Below are 21,801 nucleotides of genomic sequence, written 5' to 3'. Positions count from 1 at the left end.
CGGTACGCGGGCCTCTCACTGTTGTGGCCTCTCCCGTTGCGGAGCACAGGCTCCGGACGCGCAGGCTCAGCGGCCACGGCTCACGGGCCCAGGCGCTCCGCGGCACGTGGGATCCTCCCGGACCGGGGCGCGAGCCCGGTTCCCCTGCCTCGGCAGGCGGACTCTCAACCACTGCACCACCAGGGAAGCCCTTCTTAATTGTTTTTATTGGAATACAATATACATACAGAAAAATGCACATGTCCTAAGAGCACAGCTTGCTGAATTTTTACAGTTAGAACATACCCGTGGGCCCAGCACCCAGACCAAGGAGCTGCGTGTTATCAGCTCCGCAGAGGGCCCCTCCTCTGCACTCTCCCAGTCCCTACTGCCCCTGCCCCGACCACGTAACCACTATCCTGACTTCTAACAGGTTCGTTCTATTTTTGTACTGTATATAAATGGAATCACATACTCTGGGCTCTTTTTCCGTTTGGCCTCTTGCTCACAACATTGTATCTGCGAGACTCATCATATTGTTTACGTAGTTGTCGGCCTTTCATTCTCATTGCTGGGAAGTAGTCCACGGGGTGCATATATTTGCCTCTGGTGATGGACATTTGGGTTAGTGTGCAAGACGGGACTGTTACGTGTCTGTGATGAACGTGTGTATGTCTCTCTGTTGGTAACTCAGGACATTCTTTGTTTGTTTATGTATTGGCTGTCACGTAAGCAGCATGAGGCAGAGATTCTTTTCTGTTTAGTTCACGTCGGTGTTCCCAGTGCCTAAAATAGCATCCAGCACATAATAGGGGCTCAATAAATGTTTGTTGAATGAATGAATGGATGCGTGAAATCCTTTTTCCTTCCCTTTTCATTTATCACAAGAGTCAGAGGCACTCCTCCTCTCTCTCCAAAGAATACAAAAAAATTCAGTTCTACGTTTTGCTTTAAATACTTGATATGGGACCTCCAGAAAGATGTGTAACAATCTACTGTAGGAAAACATCAACAGAGACATATGCCTCTGGACAGTTGCAAAAAACTACTCACCATCTGGTGGATACATAATCAGTATACGGTGGCTGTGACCTTAATTCTCTTGCAAGTCCAAAGTCAGCAATTTTCACAAGTTCTGGGCCCATACAAAGCAAATTTTCTGGTTTCATATCCCTATGAAAAAAGCCTTGGTAATATAGAGAGGAAAAGCAATAATAAATCATCGTATCTAGACATATTTGATTTACTAACAAGATAGCTGAGCCTCTCTGTTCTAATTAGGAAGGTGAACTTCGGAAAAAAGTAAACCATGTTTATTGTCTACACAGTGATGGGAGGTGGGGACCCTGCTTTCAAAATAATTTGGCGAGGAGGTTCATACAGTGTATATGGCCATTAAAAATAAATATCCACATGTATTTCTATTTGTGGATCCGGTGAGTTCAGGCACTGGGTTAGATACTGCCACATTATGATTATCTCCGCTAATGTGAACAACACCCTTAAGGAGGTATATTATGATCACGAGTGGGTAGCAGATGAGGAGGTCGAAGCTTGGAGAGAAGCAGTCTAGTGAAAGCTCAAGGAGCGCTGCATATCAGGCTTCAGTCAGTGAAGCTGGTCTCATTACTGCTCTACCACGTTGTAGTTTAACCTGCGATTCCTTGAGTATAATCACTTTGAGAAGACCTTTAAACACAAATGGAACGCCACACACTTGAATCAACTCCTTGCTTTAAAATTATTTAACAGCTCAGTTCTCCCCTGGTAGCTGCCTTGTTGAAACAACCCCAATAATTATAGTGCTTATTTACCAATTTAATGTATAAAATAAATGGCTAGTTACCAAAGCTACATGGCAGCCCAATGAAACTGAGGGCAGAAAGGCCTCCTTGCAAATGTCTAAGGAGTAGGCAAGGCACACTGGTTGTACACAGATGACTTGCTTCCTAGTGACTTCGCAGGGTGGAGAGTTAAGAACGGGCCTGGTCATCAGTTGTAGGTGATCATGTCAACACCAGAGGGTTTTCACGCAGATGTGAGCTAGGAAGACTTTTCTAAACCGAAACTTTTTTAACCCCTTCAAAGCGAGTGTGGGCTCTCCATGACATCTGCAACAGTTTTGTACTCTGTTTACCTGGCACTCCTTACTCAAAATAGCTACTGAGATCCATCCATTTCACTAACTTCCAAGAGAAACACATCGTAATTTCATAATATGAAGACAGGAATGGGAGCACGTGTGATGGTAAAGTGACATTAATCCATAAAATCTTAATTAAACCACAGTTGAGCTTTTCCCCATCCTCACTAATATAAATATATAGGAAACTTGGTCCTAACTTTAACTAAAATATTAGTCCATTTCTTTTGACAGCTACTGTTTTTAAAATATCTGTTTTCTCAAAGGATTACATCTGAGATGTTTACGAACTATGGCAAGAATAATTTAGCTTTTGTAAAAATGTCTATTGTTCTTGGAGTCTGGTTTCCCAAATCACTATGTAGGCACTTATAAAGCCAACTCTAGATTACTCATGTGTTATTTACTTTCAGCAACAATTTTTAAATTCCAAGCTGGTTTCCTCCTTCAATCCCTTATGCTCTGAAGTTGCTGATCGTTGATATATATATCCAAGGAATCTAAACCAATTTTGTTACTAGCCGAAAAAATCTCAGCAAAACACAAAACTCTTTCCAAAAATCAGAGAATTCATGAGGCTTTTGATTTTCCACATCACGCTTGCTTCCATTGGCATAAATTAACGCAGGCAAATATCAAGAGTTAACCATGCTGACCAGAGTTTAAAAATGAGTTGAAGATCAGGAATCCAATATGAACAATTAAAATAGCATATATCCTTTAGATTCCAGGTAATTAATAAATGACTGACTTTTATCAGTGGATTGTAATATATTTTCATGGCTTTTAGGCTTTTAAAGACCTTAATAGTTTACATGAGACAAAAAAACCCTGGGGATTCAGGAATGTTCTTACAATGTTTATATGGAATTCTGCATAGCATTTCTAGAAAATAAATTATTTCCTGTAGCAGTTAAAAGAGAAAGGAGAAAAGAAAATATAAAATACAGGATGAAACATGAAAGGAGACTAATAATGGTGGTTTTTGAATATGCCTGTGCTCAGAATGCAGCAATGGTATGCTATAAACTATCCTAATTTAATATCTAAACATCTAGTGATGCTAAACTAGAATCATTAAAATTAATGATCATTAAATCACTAAAAATTTTTGTAATAATATTAACTTTATTTTGGTTTGATAGATATGCAAAAAACTATAAATTAAGATTACATAAATAAGAAATGCATAAAAATGATTTCTCCAAATATAGAAACAACTAAATGTAAATACTAAGGAAAACTAGAAAATACCATAGCACAGGTGCTTTAAACTATTTAAGTGTTAATAATTGATCATGATAGATCAAAGCATTCCAATCTTTTCCAAAAGAGGGACCTTTTTTTTTTTTTCATTTCCATGGTAAAATTAGGTGGAATGAGGGAACAGGTTGGGAGGTTGGGGTTATGATGACTGAGACTAAAGGCTGATGATCAAACTGTAAAAAAATTCTGCTATAGAGGAAGACAGTTACAGATTATAGAAATTCTATTTTATATAGAATTATAGAAATTCTAAATTTTTAAAATAAAACTGTGAGTTAGTAGGCACATACTCCAAACTTGGAGTTATCCAATGTAATATTATTTAACAGTTTATATACAATTCCTATGCATGACCGTGACAATAATCTAAAGGGGCGGGGCAATGAAACCTACCATGTTTATGGATAAATGCCAGCCCTTGCAATATTTGATACATAATATTTCTGATGACTGACTCGGGGAACAACTTGTTTCTGTGAAGAAATGAACAAATAAACAGTGATGTAATTCAATTTGTAAAAAGAATGCTGTACATTAAAGGTACAGTTATAGTGTCAGAGCAGAGGTTTTGTATATTGGTCTTCAGTTGACGTGGAAAAGAAGTTTATTTGAATAAAAAAGTCTTGTAAATTAATCCTCAAAAACAATATTTCAGGAAGTTAAGCTACCAAAAACAAAGTGCAAAAATACCACTAACCTCAAAGAGCCCTTTACCATGTACAGTTGTTAATGGTTTAATTTATACTTTTGACATTGAATAATATTCTAAACAATATCACTTTAATTTCCTTTTAATGTAGAAATCCAGAATTGAATCATGAAATTCCAAAGTTGAGTCTTTTTAATGTTCATTTGCAATTGCATTCACCACTTCCACTTATATATATATTTAAAATCATATGAAAGTATAATATTTCATGTATTTACATGTACTTAATTTTTTCTTCAAAATTATATCTCAATATACCATGCATATGTTTATCATTTCATATATTTTAAAGAGCATAAATTGTTATTAGAAGCCAAGAAGATTACCCATAATGCCACCACCTGATAAGGAAACTATTTTGATTTTTCAGCATTCTAATCCAGCCCTAATCCATCTGTGTGTATAACTTTTATATTAGAGTCAGTGTTACATAAATACAACTTTGGTTTCTGTTTTTTATTCACTTATAAGCACTCTTATAATCTTCCTAATTATCACTTTTAATGGCTACAAAATAATGACATCAGTATCATACACTGTAATTACCAACCTGTTCTCCCATTGATATTTATTTTAAATAGTTCAAAGAGGTACGTGAAGCTTGGTATAGTCATTTAACAGAACACACTAGCTATGGTAACTATGAAGATTATGTATCAGCATTAAAAAATGCCTATAAGTGAATAAATCAAACAGAAAAATGTATCACCACGAAAATTACAACTACATAGAAAATATGCATGTCTGTATATAGGAGCTAGAAAAAACTCTAGAAGAATAAACACTGATTTGAGAGGTAGAATATCCTTTACTTTTATTTTAACTGCTATTAATGTCACAATGATATCAGCCTGAAACATAACAGGCATTCAATACAGTAAGTATTTTTTGAAAGAAGGAAAAATATGATTAAAGAAAAATTCACTGACCATCCTTAGACCTTGAGAGAGAGAGAGAGTGAGAGTGTGTGTGTGTGTTTAAGAAATAGAGAGAAATCAACATCATTCTACTGGGAAATTCATTTCATATTTTAGGCTCTTTTGCTGAACAACTCTGACTTTAAAAACAGGCAAAATGGACATTAAACTCCCAGATGTGACCAGCAGCTACCACCAAAATGTTATCCTCTCCAAGCTCATGGCAGATGACTGAACCTCTCCTTCTTTAGAGATTCTGTTCGTATGTTTAAAAATTAAAAAGAGAATTTCCTTGGGATTGGTAACACATTTTTATCATTCACTTAAGCATTCTAATAAACAAGTGTATTAGATCCTTTCGTAAAAGCAACTTCATTCCTTCCTCCATTCCTTCATTAACCTTTTGCAAGATGCTTGGGAGAGTAAGAAAGACAATTTTCTCAATTTTGCCCAAGGCCAGCTTTATTATTGAGTATTAAACTATAGATAGATTTTTGTTTCAAAAAGTATAGATAGGTAGTGTGCTTATATGAAATATTTACCTTGACTTTTAAGTTATTACCATGGAAAAATGATGGTTCTTCAACGTTAGATATTATCCTTTGATAAAGATAACTAATTTAAATCTACCTCATGGACTGATAAATCTGTACATTGCCAAGTGTGACATAATGAAGGGATCCAAGGGACTCGTGGAGGAGACAATAAGGAAAAAATTAGTTTCCATAAAGACATACCTGTCTTTCATTAATTGATAGAGGTTTTCTTTCATATATTCAAATATAAAATAAAGATGGTCATTTTCTCTGATAACTTCTTTCAGTTTAATCACGTTGGCATGATTAAGTTTCTTCAGAGACTGCAATAGAGCAAATGAGCATTAAAATTCTTGAAGCAAAGTTATAGAAGTTGGCACGATCTCATCAATGCTAGGATGATAAGTACCTTAAGTAATTTTCCATTTCTTCTAAATTCATTAATGAATTTTTAATATCTATAAAAATTTCCATGTCTAAAAACATCTAGAACATCTATTTAAGTAAGCAGTGGGCTTCCCTGGTGGCGCAGTGGTTAAGAACCCACCTGCCAATGCAGGGGACACGGGTTCGAGCCCTGGTCCGGGAAGATCCCACATGCTGCAGAGCAGCTAAGCCCGTGGGCCACAACTACTGAGGCTGCGCTCTAGAGCCCGCGAGTCACAACTACTGAAGCCCACGTGCCTAGAGCCCGTGCTCTGCAACAAGAGAAGGCACCGCAATGAGAGAAGCCCTCGCACCGCAACGAGGAGTAGCCCCCACTCACCGCAACTAGAGAAAGCCCGCCTGCAGCAACGAAGACCCAATACAGCCAAAAATAAATAAATAAATATTTTTTTTTTAAATTAAAAAAATATAAAGTAAGCAGTAATTGTCTAAGTAATGAATATAAGGGCAAAAATAAACCAGGTCAACAATAGCTACAAAACATTTCAGTCTGTCACTTTTTTTTTTTCTTGGTCATTAAATAGGCTTAATTTTTTCTGACTTAACTATGTGGAATGCCATGCAAAAGTCTCCAAAAATTTATCCAAGTTATACAACATAAAATATAAAGAAATGGTATGTGGTAATTAAAAAAATTACCTTTCCTTTGATAATATGGATTAAAATGCTCTTTTAAAAGTGAGAGTATACTTTAAAATATGGGGGTATAGTTACTTTCTGTTCTCCACTGACATCCTGATGAGAAATGAGAAATTAGGAACATAAAGAAAAACATAAGAAATATAATTATCTTTGGTCTGCTTCCCGCAGAGAACAGAACCATCTTCTTAGCTACCATCCTCAGAAATGAGACACATGTGAGGTAGAGCTAAGGCCTTCTGGGGTTCTTTTCATCTCTGGGATTTTACCTTAACTTCTCTCAAGTTCATACATTCATCCCAAGAATAGAACTTTCTCTTCATTCTGCAATAAAAAAAGAAAAGTTTAGTGCGTGGGGACCGGGGATTTGAAGACACAATTTACACCATTAGCTTTCTTACTGTGTAATTAGTTCACTTTGGGCAAGCTGTGATACCTCTTTTCCTTCCTCCTTAAAAGGAGATCATCTCCCTTCTGTGTATCCAAGGCCATTTGCTGCAGGTTCATGACTGTGTCACTTCTTGGACAAATTGCCTAATGACTTCTCTGTGCTGCAAACTGCTTAGCTATAAAGTAGGAACTACTGCATAAGAAAATCCTATTGTAAACTGCTTAGTTCAGCACTCAGTAAATACTATCGTAGATGTCCTTATTTTTACCGGTATCTGTGGTCAGCTACAATAAGGTATGAAGGGCATCACTACTATTATCTCTAAAATATCCTTAGTGAATCAGAATTTCAGTTATACTCCTTCAGGTGCGAGAAATTTATGAAGGAGCTTGAAGAAATTGAGGGCTTACCAACTTACCAAAAGATACGTTTCAGTACTATAGATTTATAAATGTCTTGCTAAAATGATAAAAGTAAATCTAGCACAGTGCTCAATTTGAAATAAAATAGAAGTCAATTCAAATATAGTATAAAAGTGTTTTAGTAAATTGATCAAATCCATGCAAAACTATACATATAATCTCTATGATTCTTAAAAAGTAATTATAGAATTTTTAATCCAGTGTTTTAGAGGCTAGTTAATATATCCAAGTTCCTTTTCAAAATTTAGTACAAATTGAAATTTTTATTCTTCTTAAAAATCTGTACTAGCTGCATCCACATATACTTATGTGCTACTTTCTTTTCAGCAATTACTGGTTATCAGTACTACCCTAAGGTAATGCATGTATCTATATGCAGCAAATACAGAAGTTTCCTTGCCAAACAATTATCCCGATTTCTAAAGGAATTAATCATAAAAAATTAAACCAATTTGTTAGAATTCCTTTTAGATTCCCTGCCATCTTCTCTTTCATTTATTGATTCATCCAACACTGACATGCCAGGGTGATGAAATCAGAGATGGTTACCCTGAGGCTTCCCATCTCACAGGAAATAGACTTTAGTTAACACAAAACAGACATACAAATGAGCTTTCAGGGTCATGAGATGAATTGGCCAGGCCCCAGGCCTTTTTGAAGAGGCAGTGTTTCAGATGAGACCTGAAAGACAGAAGGTGCCAGCATGTGAAGGCTGAAAAAAAGAAGATTCAGCCAGACGGAAACAGCTAGAAAGAGCTGGGCTGGTTAGAGGAAATGAGAGACCACCTCAGGTCGATCCTTGTTCCTTTAATGCCGGAGCTGATTTCTGTGGCTGTGAGGTCACCGTTCCTGCTCTGCTTTTTCTCCCGTAGCACCTTACCCACCTTCTTACATACCATATAGTTTACTTTTACGTTTAGTCCTTCTCCCCTCTCCTCACACGCAAGCTCCTTGAGGACACCTCCACACGCCTGCTCAGTTTCTGGCACACAGTAAGTGCTCAGTCAGTGTTTACTAAATGGGTGGATGGACTTCGATACCCACAGCTGGGCTCCTGAGGAGCTGCCCCACAAACAGGAGATCCTCAGGAATGGACTTGCCTCTCAGGTCCTTGAAGGGCAGAGAGCTTAATAATATTTGTTAATTTAATGAGGTGCGGGGATCTTACCAACACCCCCTAGAATGAATTCTGTTACAGATTTTTTTTGGAGATGGCAGCAGATACCACAAGTTTTCTTAGCAGTGACCTAAATTAAATTTCCCAAGGGAAAAACTCTCTTGCTTCTAGGCCTTCATACATATTATTCTTACAGCTTGGAATATTCTTCCCCTCCTCTTGATAATTTTTGTCATTCTCGAGATCTCATTTTATGGGGAAGCCTTCCAAGATACCTCTCCAGCACTGCTTCTCTGTGCTCCCATAGGCCCCGGTATCCCCCCCATCATAGGACTTATCGTATTTTGTGTTGTAACTTTTCTAATTTGTTGGTCTATTTATAACTCATCTGTCCCATCCCCATTTGTCCCAAGCACCAAGTGTAATCGGAGCTTAACAGTTACGTGTTGAATGAATTTTTAAACTTTCTGCAAGCCTTCCAAATGACTCCTCCTCTTCTCGTTCATTTTTACTCTGTCTTTAATTAGGGTACGAACACTGTCTGGCACATAGTAGATACTGAATGTGGCAGACACAATGACTTGTCTATCCAAGAGACACTTTTCTTCTCTTCTTTATTAACATAGATCAGCTTTAACCCAGGGATACAAAATGGCCACCTAAGTACTCAGTTTCCCAGCTTCTCTTATCGCCACGTGTGCCACGTGACACACTCCTGGCCACTGAGGGGTAAGCAGAAGTCTTCTGGAGAGGGGTGAGGGAAAGCTTTTGCTTCCCTAATTAGAAAAAAGTACAGCAGCTGACTGACAGTAACAGTAACTGTTTCAGCTCTTCCTTATTTCTTCTTACTTGGGACTCATAGTCAAGGCCTAGACTGCTACAGCTATTTTTTAAAATTTATTTTATTCAAGTATGGTTGATTTACAATGTTGTGCTAATTTCTGCTGCACACCCAAGTGATTCAGTTATATATTTATATCTATTCTTTTTCATATTCTTTTCCATTATGGTTTATTACAGGATATTGAATATAGTTCCTTGTGCTGTATAGTAGGACCTTGTTTATCCATTCTGTATATAAGTTTTCATCTATCTGCTAATCTCAAACTCCAAGTTCAACCCTCTCCCAACCCCGCCCCCTTGGCAACCACAAGTCTGTTCTCTATGGCTGTGAGTCTGTTTCTGTTTCACAGATAAGTTCATTTGTGTCGTATTTTAGGTTCCACATATAAGTGATATCATGCGATATTTGTCTTTCTCTTTCTGACTTATTTCACTTAGTATGATAATCTCTAGGTCCATCCATGTTGCTGCAAATGGCATTATTTCATTCCTTTTTATGGCTGAGTAGTATTCCATTGCATATATATACCACATCTTCTTTATCTATTCATCTGTCGATGGACATTTAGGTTGCTTCCATGTCTCGGTTATTGTAAATAGTGCTGCAATGAACACTGGGGTGCATGTGTCTTTTTGAATTATGGTTTTCTCTGGGTATATGCCCAGGAGTGGGATTGCTGGATCACATGGTACATCTATTTTTAGTTTTTTGAGGAACCTCCATACTGTTCTCCCTAGTGGCTGCACCAATTTACATTCCCACCAACAATGCAGGCGGGTTCCCTGTTCTCCACACCCTCTCCTACTGCAGCTATTTTTTGAAGACAAAAGAACCTAGGTCTGTGATAACAGCATTGAGACAAGGTATGAGCCCTGGGATGCCTACCTCAAAACATTTTACAATGTGAAACAAATAAATCCCTATTTAATTTACTTTTGGTTAGTTTTTTTTTATTTCATACACTGAAAGCATTCCTAAATTATACACGTATGACTTCTTCTCAGCATTCAATCTATTTGACTTCTCAAAGTATTTGACCTCTCACTTCTCTCAAGGTCTTACCCAGCTCTATGCAGGTGAGGCCCAATTCCCCATTTTATGAAACTGAAGACTGAAACAAACACATGATCTTGCCACACAGAAGGAATAATGAACATTTTGTTATAGAAAACGAACCAACGGTAATAACCTTAAATGATACCACGAGACCCAACCCTCATTCTCATTTTCTTACCCCCTCTCCCCGGAAGCCACAGCTTTCATGAAGTTTGTGTAAATCTTTACAGTCCTTTTAAAGATATTTTTTACATGTAACTTTATTTATGTGTAATGAAGTATTTATTTGTGTGAATTTACATAATTGCTTAACCCACAAATAAGGATGATTTCATCTCATTTTGGCTGATACTTACACCTCATTTATTATTTTTTTCTTTTATTGCCTTAGTTAGGGTCTCCAGTTCAATCTTGATCAGTAGGGGATATAGCAGGCACTCTGGTCTTAAAACCAACTTTACAAGAAGTACCTGTAATATTTCACCTTTCAAGTCAGGGAAGTTTCTTCTTATTCCTATTTTTCATTTCAGTTATTGTACATTTACTTATTTGATAATAATGGCTATTTAACAATATTTTATAAAAGTATTTTCTTATATGTGTAAAGTTTTAGATCATTATAGTGTAAAGTTTTTAACATTTGATAAACATTTGTTAAAGCATTTAAATTGTAGATGATCATCATTTAGTTGATGTTGTAATCAGTTTCCAAGACTCGTTCTAGTGGAAGCCAACTGCCATGTCATGAGGACACTCAAGTGACTGTCTGTAGAGCCCCATAGAGAGAGAAATTGAGGCCTCTTTTTGTCCTTATAAAAAAAGGAAATTTGGACACAGAGATAGGCATCGAGGGAAGGTGATGTGGGAGGGATACAGAGAGAGAATACCATGAATAAGCCAAGGAGAAAGGCCTACAATAGATCCTGTCCTCCCAGCCCCCAGAAGAAACCAGAACTGCTGACACCTTGATTTTAGACTTCTAGCCTCCAAAACTGTCTCAATAAATCTCTGCTGTTTAAGCCACCCAGTCTGTGGCTTAAACTTTGCTACAGAAGCCAAGAGTATGAGCCAAATGATGTTCTAAATTCCTATGTTGAAGTCCTAACCTCCCAGTACCTCAGAGTGTATTTGGAGGTAGACCTTAAAGAGGTGATTCAGGATAAATGAGGTCTTTAGGGTGGGTCCTAATCCGATATGACTGGTGTCCTTGTAAGAAGAGATGGGGACACAGACATGCGCAGAGAGACGATCATGTGAAGACGTGGGGAGAAGAGAGCCATCTACAAGCCAAGGAGAGAGGTCTTACATGAACCAACCATGTTGGCTGACCCCTTGATCTCTGACTTCTAGCCTCCAGAACTGTGAGGAAATAAATGCATTGTTTAAATCACCCAGTCTGTGGTACTTCGTTGTAGCACCCCCAGCAGACCGATACAGTGAACCACCTTGGGCATGGATGCTCCAGCCCTGGTTCAGCCTTCAGATGACTGTGACCTCGGCCCACCTCTGACTGCCACCTCACGAGAGACCTGTAGCCCCAGCCCCAGCTGAGCTACTCCTAAATTCCTGACTCACAGAAACTGTGAATTAACAAACGTTTGTTCTTGTCTTAAATCATTAAGCTTTGGGGTAATTTTTTTTTACATATGATAGATAACAAATACAGTGGATTAAAGAAATAAGTTAATAATAATTAACTCTATTTAATTGGTAAGGTTGGGAAAATTCCATATGACACTCAGAACTCAGTTTGCTACTATGAATACCATCTGATTTTGAGACCTATTGTTTCGAAGAAACAATAAGCTCTACTCTGTACTCAACTTTAAGTTCCAAAATTACCTTCAGTTTCAGTTCAAATGTATCATGCATAAAAAGCAGAGCCCTTATATTTTTTGATTTGTCCATGTAGCTGGACAAATCAGAAAATTAACGTATGTGGGCATCAGCTGAACTCCTTTTTGGCAGTGTTTTCTCCAGAATGGCATTCCATATTAGCCTAACAAGCATGGGGTCTAAACCAGACTTCTCTCTGTACTTGTATACAGTCTCAAGCAAGCAAAGGAAAAGAAAGATCGGCAAACTTGGCAGTGTTGCCCATGGTACCTTTTGATGGCCACCAGCTCCCCTGATTCGATACTCTTGCCCATCAGCACACAGCCATAAGTGCCGTCCCCCAGCTGTCTCATGGTTGTGTATCGGTTCATCTTGGAAAAATAATGCAGCACAAGTTGTTGACTGAAATGACTTCCTTGTTGAATATAAATATAAATGCTTCTTTATTTTTGTTCGTTTTTGCCCTTAGACTGTTGTTGCTACAGTGGTGACAGGCTTGTCATCATTAAACACAGGCTCTTCCCCAGGATTATGTAGGTTCATAAGCAATAAGGAATCTGGCAAGGAAATAGTGCTTCCATTCTTATGAACACCCTGTAAAAAAAAACAAAACAAGAATAAAAGGGATTTTCATTAAAGAACCTGTTCCAAAAATTTACTGGTAACCTAGGAAAATTATACATACCAACGTGTTAAGCATGTGTCAGTAAATCAATTGTGCGATACGAATGATCTTCACCTATAAAAGACTGACGATACTCACTGGTGAATGCTTCATTTACATGGTGCCATGTTACTTATCCCATGAACGTTCAACAAATACTGGCTTAATGATTTGCATGATTGCTTTTTTACGAACTATATAATATAATCTATATTAGTCCAAATCAGATTTTGGGAAGTCAGACGCTCTACTATGTCCATTCTTTGAATCAATGTTTGCATCATATTTAATTTGGACCATAATCTCTTATGTGAAACTCCTGGGCCAGACATGTTTGGAATCCAGGAATTTGCATATTTTAGAAAAGTAATATGGTACGTAACACCTCCCAAGCAGCATCTTAATGTGCCTGTAGAAAAATGTTTGAAAAGTACACTAAGTAAAATAAATGAAGACCATAAGTGGCCTCGCGTCGTTTGGGTCATGTTTTGTTGCAGATGAATTTGCACAGATTAATTTTTTTAAAATAAATTTATTTATTTTATTTTTTGTTTTTATTTTTGGCTGCATTGGGTCTTCGTTGCCGTGCTGGGCTTTCTCTGGTTGCGGCGAGTGGGCGCTACTCTTTGTTGCGGTGCGCAGGCTTCTCGTTGTCGTGGCTTCTCTTGTTGTGGAGCACGGGCTCTAGGTGCGCGGGCTTCAGTAGTTGTGGCATGTGGGCTCAGTAGTTGTGGCTCACGGGCTCTAGCGCGCAGGCTCATGCGCAGGCTTCTCGTTGTCGTGGCTTCTCTTGTTGTGGAGCACGGGCTCTAGGTGCGCGGGCTTCAGTAGTTGTGGCATGTGGGCTCAGTAGTTGTGGCTCACGGGCTCTAGCGCGCAGGCTCAGTAGTTGTGGCGCACGGGCTTAGTTGCTCCGTGGCATGTGGGATCTTCTCGGGCCAGGGAGTGAACCCATATCCCCTGCATTGGCAGGTGGATTCTTAACCACCGTGCCACCAGGGAAGCCCCAGATTAATTTTTAAAAATTCATCTTTCAGAGCTTTGTGGGTTTCAAAACTACAGAAAAGGGATTGTGGATCTGTTATTTGAAGGGTACAGGTTTCTATAGGTTCTGATTTTATAACTATGATTAAAGAAAACACACAAAGCACATAAAGCCTTAGTGTCTACCTCATTAAAACAACGTTCAATAATTTCCTCCCATTGTTCTGTCTTATTTCTGCATTCAAGGAACAATTTCTCATTTCATACCTGTTTATCATTCTTATGTTGCTTTAAAAAATCTCTATCATTCTCTTACAAGGCTGTATGCTTAGTTACAAAGTGTAACATGTTTGGCACTATCAAATAGTTTGTTTTAGAATGCCTTTTACAGGGACTTCCCTGGTGGTGCAGTGGTTAACAATCCGCCTGCCAATGCAGGGGACACAGGTTTGAGCCCTGGTCCAGGAAGATCCCACATGTCGTGGAGCAACTAAGCCCGTGTGCCACAACTAGTGAGCTTGTGCTCTACAGTCCGCAAGCCACAACTACTGAGCCTACGTGCCACAACTACTGAGCCTGTGAGCCACAACTACTGAAGCCCGTGTGCCTAGAGCCCGTGCTCTGCAACAAGAGAAGCCACCGCAATGAGAAGCCTGTGCACCGCAACAAAGAGCAGCCCCTGCTCGCCGCAACTTGAGAGAGCCCATGCGCAGCAATGAAAACCCAGTGCAGCCAAAAATAAATAAGTAAATAAATAAATAATAAATTTGAAAAAAAAATAAATAAAATGCCTTTTACAGGGAATTCCTTGGTGGTCCAGTGGTTAGGACTACATGCTTTCACTGCCAAGCGCCCGAGTTTGATCCCTGGTTGGGGACTAAGTTCCCACAAGCCGTGCGGTGTGGCCAAAAAATAAAATGCCTTTTATAATCTGGTGCTTCACTCAAAGATTATTATTATTTCACTGTAGCACGATCTCCACGAAATAAAATCATAAAAATTGCTTCTCTATTAGATGCAGAAACTTAGGAGCGACAAGAATATGTTGTAGTTGTCAAAGTACCTAAGGTTTCCAAAAATAGGCTTTCTGAGGAAACATGGCAGAGAAGTGCGTTAAAACTATGTTGTTTCCTTTATACAGGAACACATTTGTCCACAGGAAACTTTGGAAGAAGCTGTGAGGCTTTTAAATAACAGAGAGTGTGTGTTAATTTGTCATTTATTTTACTTCATATAGATAATAACCACTTCAAAGGCACATGAGAGGTAGTTTAGGCCATGCTGACTCTGTGGCCAGGATCTTGAAAAAGAGATCACAATAGTAAATTCCAGTTCTATTTAGTGGTTCCTTCATTTTTCTCAGCTTAAATCTGAGCAAATGGTCTTAACACATGCCAGCAAACGGTTCCCCATTTGCCTGAAAATGAAGTTCTTTTGTAAGTGGTCATTACATTATACACAGACACAGATTCTAAATATTAAGGCATTAATATAGAGAAAGGTTAACACCCCCACCTCCCCACATATTTCCTGACCAAAACGTGTATTTGCTTTTCTTCATTTTTCCTTTATCTGGATAAGGAAATATAATTTTGAAAGCTCTTTGGGGGTTTGTTTTGTACCCTGTGCTATGATTAAACAAAACATGGACTATGAAATGTAGTTCTTCTGATCGCTTAGACTCTTATTAAATCAGTATTTTGCATTTTATTATCAGCATGTTAAATTGTTTTTCTTTCTTCTTCTTTTTTTGCTGCACCGGGCAGCTTGTGGGATCTTAGTTCATCAGTCAGGGATTGAACCCCGTTCACCACAGTGAAAGCGCCAAATCCTAACCACCGAACCGCCAGGGAATCCCTAAATTGCTTGACATTCTTTTCTAGCTTTTCTATTCAAGGTGACATACACTTATCTCTTTTAAGGAAATGTGCTTTCTAGAGGTTTACTGATTCTTTCTGGTTAAGTAAAAATACAGAGAATAAATTTGTCCAAAACACCATGGTGTTTATCATATCAGTAAAATTATACAGTAAAAACACAGAGGGATTAAATGACCTATGAGCAGTCAGAGAATCAGTGATGGAGTCAGTCTAATACTTGCATTAGCCTGAAGCTGTTTGGTTTTTTAGTGCAGTCCCCAACTGCTAAACAACCCATTCTTGCCAGCTTTTACAATCACTGGTGCAGCTAAAGGAACCACCCCTCTTCACTGCCGAACCACCTAGAATCTACCCTGCAATGAAAGCTGCCCACCCCCTCCGCCCCCTCAAGATTCCTGACTCCTCACCCTCAAACGCCAAGAGGCTATAAACAACCGGGAAAGTGCACAGGGTGCTCCCCGCCCTGACTACACCCTGGGGCTACATCTATCTCATCCTGATACCTGGAAGGACTTAGTGAAAAATTACAGGCCAGAAACAGGGAAGGGGGAGAGTGTGAGTGGGGGAGAAGGGAGTCTTCCTGGAGTTCCTTAAGAAAATTATTATTTTTACCCAACCCCCCAAAATTATTTAATTAAGAATTTTAATGGGATAAATAGCATCTTCTTTTCTTTGCAAATCTGCTGCATATGCAACAAATTATTTTCATACTGACACCTCACTGAGGACAGGCATTGAGGATCTGAGAGGTAGGCAGTTATGTAGGCACTTCTGGAAGAGGACGGATGGCTTGAGAAGGGAGTCAAAGAGGGAGCGGCCCAGATGGGGAGAGTTCAGAGTTCAGAGGTAAGAGGTGCCAGAAACATTGAAACTTTCCCTTGCAGCGGCTCAGCAACCTGCAAAAGTGGAATTAACTGCCTCTTTCTGGTCCACTATTAAGACCATCAGCCCACCATCATCAGTACTATTAGCACAACAGACCATTCAGTCACTGACTCCTTTCTGCATTGTCCTGGAAGCCCAACTGGTTTTGGAGTGGCTATTGTAGAAACTGCACTCCAAACCTAACCAATCATCTTCCAAATAAACACTGGAAACGCAAAGTTTGTTTCAAGTGCTATAGCGTAGGATACTTACATTCAGGGAAAAATAAGTAAGGGACACAGCCCTTTCCCAGTTTCTTTCATTTGAGGGGTAAGGATTATGGATATGACATAGATTTTAAAAAGCTCTGATTTGTGGCTCTCAGAGAATTGGGCCAGTTTACTAACCGTTAAGTAACACAAGTTTACATACTATGCTCCCAAACAAAACTTTAAAAAGGCCTCTTTTGAGTCATGTTAAATACAAAATAAACAGCTCTCCAGGGTGAGAAGCTGACCATTTCAGCTGTCCCCTTATCCCCCTAAAAATATAAGGATGGGGCTTCCCTGGTGGCGCAGTGGTTGAGAGTCCGCCTGCCGATGCAGGGGACACGGGTTCGGGCCCCGGTCCGGGAGGATCCCACGTGCCGCGGAGCGGCTGGGCCCGTGAGCCGTGGCCACTGAGCCTGCGCGTCCGGAGCCTGTGCTCCGCAATGGGAGAGGCCACAACAGTGTGAGGCCCGCGTACCACAAAAAAAAAAAAAAAAAAAAAAAAGGATGATGGCCTAATGGCATAGATGTATAAAGGTAAAGGATTTTTTAAAAATCATTACTCCCTCCCATGTACCTACTCACTGATAGCATATAAACAACTATTTTTATCAGTGTAGAATAGGAAGGTCCTAAACAGATTACTAGTCAAAAAGCAGTATATGTAACTTAAAAGACAGACTGCCTATGGGTCCCCAGTTCACACCCAATAATATTTCTCTGCAAGTTACATATATTCTTCTCTGTGGACCTTTGGAAAGCTAATTCTGCAAAACAGGGATGTATTAACATGACTTCTTATGCACATATTTCCATATATTTATATTTCCATATATATGCAACAAAGCAAAACAAGTAAATGTAATGTAACTATGATCCTCAATTAGTTTAATAGAACTGTTAGGAACTTGGAATTTTCTGCAGTCAAGCTCCAATACTTACTGACTTCCTTATGAGTTATACAAACCTTATATTCTGGTTTAAGGAAAAAGACATTTATTTAGAGGCTCAATTATAAGCCTACATTAGACAAATACCCTTATCATTTCTCTCCCATTCTAGTTGTCTTACTTTTATCTAAGTGCGCAATTACTGTAAACTTGAGCTTTCTTCTCAACAGCTTCTGCCAGCTAATAAGGGATTTAGATAGGATTAAAGAAGATTAACAGAGAGGGCAAATGGAGGGTAAAATTTGTGTCTGCCCAATCACTGAGCAGGTAACGTTTCCATGTCTTCAACTTGTCTTTGTAGAATCTGCTGTAATGTTATTACCCTAAGGCTGGCATTAACGTTTGTTTAAAAAGAAAGTGACGCCATAAAAACCATTAAGTTGTTTCAAAAGCAAAAGAAAAAAAAGATTTCAAACTAACCAAATCATGCGTTTACAGAAATTAAAAGGGGAGCTTTTACGATGGGAAAACAGGATTCTGTGTTAAAAGATAAATAAAAGCATGGTGCTCTGTGGTAATATTCACAAACTGTTTTAAAACGAAGCAAAACCAAACCAACATAACCCACCCCAACGAAGAGATGGAACTTTGCGTAGGCAGAATGTGGCCGCCCGGTGCGGGGAGGGGAGGGTTTGTCCCTTCCCGGTCACTCGGCCGTGAACAGGGCCGGGGGCTGATAAAGGAAAAGCCAAAAGGCTGGAAAGTAACTTTTGCCTCCGCCGCTATTTCGACTGAACGGGTCGTTTTTCTGATTAAAATCGCTCCCGATAACTTTGACTCTCTTTATGAGAATTCCGTTACAATTAGAACAAATGCCTGATCATTTTAAAAGATTATCTAAACACAGTTACATACATTTCTTTCCTTTTAGAATTGAGATTCCAAACCACTAAAAAGCCAGTTTTATTGCCTCCCCTCCCCCGACTCCAGCCCTGTCCTTAAACTGACCATGTCTCCGTCTTATTTGTAGTTAAGAAGCAGTTTTCGTTCCCAGACGCTCTGATCTTTTCTCGCAAACCGGGGCTTTTAAACGACTCCAGTCTGCGGGCAGGGCTCGTCCCCGAGGCCCTGCGTGTCCGGCCGCAGCGGGCAGGTGATCCCCTGAGCCCCCCGCGGTTGGCTCGGCGTGAGGACTGGGGGCGCCCACTGGTCCACCCTGTGCCGGGATTCCGCTTTTACCTGGGAGTCATTTGGGAATGCACGAATGAGGACTGACTTTGGACCCAGTTTCCCTTTCTTCTCTCTCCTTTTTAATTTTGTAACAGTTTTGAACTCAATTCCACTGCCTTCTCCAGACCTGATCTCGCCCCTCACTCCTAAAAGTAGCGTCCCCTCCAGCCTAAGCACTAAAGGGAGCGGGGGAGGGCGGGGGGTGCGTTGGGAGACCCTGGGGTAGAGGTTCGGGGGTGCGGGTCCCTCAGACTGATGGATTCCCGCCGTCATCCTCCAACCCAGGACTGACCGCGCCGTCTAGGAGCGCAGGAAGGTGGTCGAGGCGGTCTCAGAGCGAACCGACAGCTATAGGAGCAGGTTGACCGCCTCCTGCCCGCCCCGCCCCTCCCCGAATTCTCCTCCCTCCAGTCCCTCCCCTTACCAGTGTCCAGGCCCCTTCTCTCGGCGGAGGTTGGCGCTGGTAGGACAGGGAGCCGGGGGGACATGCCGGGCCGCCTCGCAGGACAGGCTCGGGCTGGGTCGGACGTAGGGTGGCGGCCCGGCTGCCCGCTCGGGATTACGTGCCCGCGCCGGCCGCTTACCTTGTTCACTCCCTTGTCAAGCTCTGGCGTGCTGTGTTTCGTCTCCTAGGAAACCGCGGGGATGCTCCAGCTCAGCCCGCCAGCTTAAGCCCCGCCCAGGGGGCGTGATCGAGCCGGAAGGCCCCAACCAATACGTGCACGCCCCGCCTCCCGAGGGGCGGGGCTTCCGGGGACACCTGGGTGTCAATGGAGTTAGCGCTCTCTGCCGTTTAATTTGGGGCTTGGGAGAGTCCTGATTACCTTTGTAGTTATTTATTGGAAGTTGGTTTGCTTGCTCTTTATTTTGTTTGCTCCGATTCATTCTACAAAGTCTTGATTCATTGAATCTTGTTCCCAGACTTGTGAAGAGCAAGTGGAAGGCAACGTTTGCCTCCTAGGCCTTGTATTTGTCTATACATGTACTGCCTGGGGGAAAACTGCACTGGGTTTTGCAGTTTGCAAGTCCAGCTGCAATCCAGAGCAGTCAACTCCTCAGGTATGTGTTATCTCCATTTTCACTTTTTCGTTCAGAGTACTTACTCGTACCAGTCACAGTGTTAGACCGTAGTGATCCCCGGGTAAATGAGTGAATGTGTGAATAAATGAGTTGTGAAAGAAGGGCACACTTCTGTTATTACCAAAAAAAAAAAAAAAACAAAAAAAAACCTCAATTGGCTAGCAATAAAAAGCCCATAAATCAGAAGCATGAGACATGGGGTAGTGACGTACCTATTAGTAATTATCCATTAGGTGTCAGGCTCTGGACCTGACACTGAGAATAATGCCAGGGTAGCAGGACAGACATGTTCATGGTCCTCTCACAGCTTAAAGCGAAAAAGACAGGGGAAGTAAGAAGCGTAAGTTAGATCATGGAGGTCTTATACGCCCAGTTATGACGCCTAAGCCTTATCAGGCAGTAACTGGGGAACCAATGAAGAATTTTCTACAGAGGAGTGATATGTTCACGTTTGCATTTCAGAAAGATCACAAAAGCAGCAGTGGGTAAGGTAGATTTCAGCAGTGATTGCACAGGCAACAGAATAAAAAGGAGGCTATGGCAATTGATCAGGAAGAAATGATGAGGATCCAACTATAGCAGTGAGGCTGGGAATAGGACAGAGAGGGAGAGAATCCAAGGGATATTTAGGAGTTAAAATTGACAGGACCATGTGGCTTAGATGAGTGGTGTCATTCCAGTGCTAGGATCCTCTGCACCTGCCTCAGGGTGGTCCCAGAAGTTTCAGGTGGAAGCCAGCGAGGGCTCATACCTAGGAGATCAAAAGACACTGAACCCAAAACACTCAATTGGAACTTCAGCCACAAAACATCCCTATGGATGACTTTGACCATCTTGAAGGGCCACAGGACAGGGTTGGGAACCTGAGATCTGGCCTGTCTGTCAAGAAGCAGGTACTTGACTGCGTTATGTTTAAACAGATTATTCAGTTCACTTCGTTCCTTTTGCAAATAAGTCTAGAGTCTGTCCTGCTTCAGAGGAAGTCATAAATTATATCCCCTCAAGTGTGTTTGCTTCTGTCAAACGAATTTGAGGAGCTGATCTTTATCAATATGTTTCTAGGTCCAGCAACTTTGTTTATATGTCTTATTCACTGACTTAGAAGATTCTACTGTAATATGATATATCATCAAATTCCTGCCCAAAGTGAAGTTTGAAAGCTCTGAAATAAAAATTTTTAAATACTAGAGGGACATCATAAAGACAAGTGACTATTGAAATTAAAATTTTCATTCCCAGCTTTTTTCATTTCTTAAAATGCATACTTTTTGATTTGGGTTATGATGGGACATTTGGGGGAGGTTAAGTTTAAAAACTCAGGAAATCAATGCAGCTTTTTAAAGCACAGGAGGTAAATGTAAGCTTCACATTTTTAAAACACCACACAAGTCTTTGATTGATAAGTATAATTTTTAATTGGCTTCATACGGATGGAGACTTTAGAGGTATTTATTTAGATACGCTTGTATTTTATTTATTTATTGGCTGCATCTCCCGTGGCTGGCAGGATCTTAGTTCCCCGACCAGGGATTGAACCTGGGCCCCTGGCAGTGGAAGTGTGGAGTCCTAACCACTGGACTGCCAGGGAATTCCAGATATGTTTTTATTTGAATGTCAAGATTTATAGTTTTTTTTTTT

General features: G+C 40.2%; 1 protein-coding gene across 3 annotated transcripts in view; it reads right to left on the bottom strand.

Annotated features, from left to right (window-relative positions):
• The window catches only part of MAK (male germ cell associated kinase), a 48,896-nt gene extending 29,098 nt beyond the window's left edge, over positions 1 to 19,798 (bottom strand). For 2 of the 3 annotated variants that reach the window (XM_007100198.3, XM_007100200.3), the window contains exons 1-5: positions 12,573 to 12,673; positions 6,906 to 6,960; positions 5,752 to 5,873; positions 3,782 to 3,861; positions 1,033 to 1,165 (exon numbers count right to left, since the gene is read on the bottom strand). In XM_007100198.3, the coding sequence (XP_007100260.1) occupies positions 1,033 to 1,165; positions 3,782 to 3,861; positions 5,752 to 5,873; positions 6,906 to 6,960; positions 12,573 to 12,673 (491 nt within the window). Of the gene's footprint in view, positions 1 to 1,032; positions 1,166 to 3,781; positions 3,862 to 5,751; positions 5,874 to 6,905; positions 6,961 to 12,572; positions 12,897 to 19,507 lie in introns of those variants that run through there. The other variant, XM_007100199.2, reaches the window with a different exon arrangement.
• Between the last annotated feature and the right edge of the window lie 2,003 nt (positions 19,799 to 21,801).

Source organism: Physeter macrocephalus, chromosome 18 (genome assembly GCF_002837175.3).
Source record: "Physeter macrocephalus isolate SW-GA chromosome 18, ASM283717v5, whole genome shotgun sequence".
Classification (NCBI taxonomy): Eukaryota; Metazoa; Chordata; class Mammalia; order Artiodactyla; family Physeteridae; genus Physeter; species Physeter macrocephalus.
The sequence above is the reverse complement of the archived record's forward strand: the minus strand, read 5'-3'. Positions and strand labels throughout refer to the sequence as shown.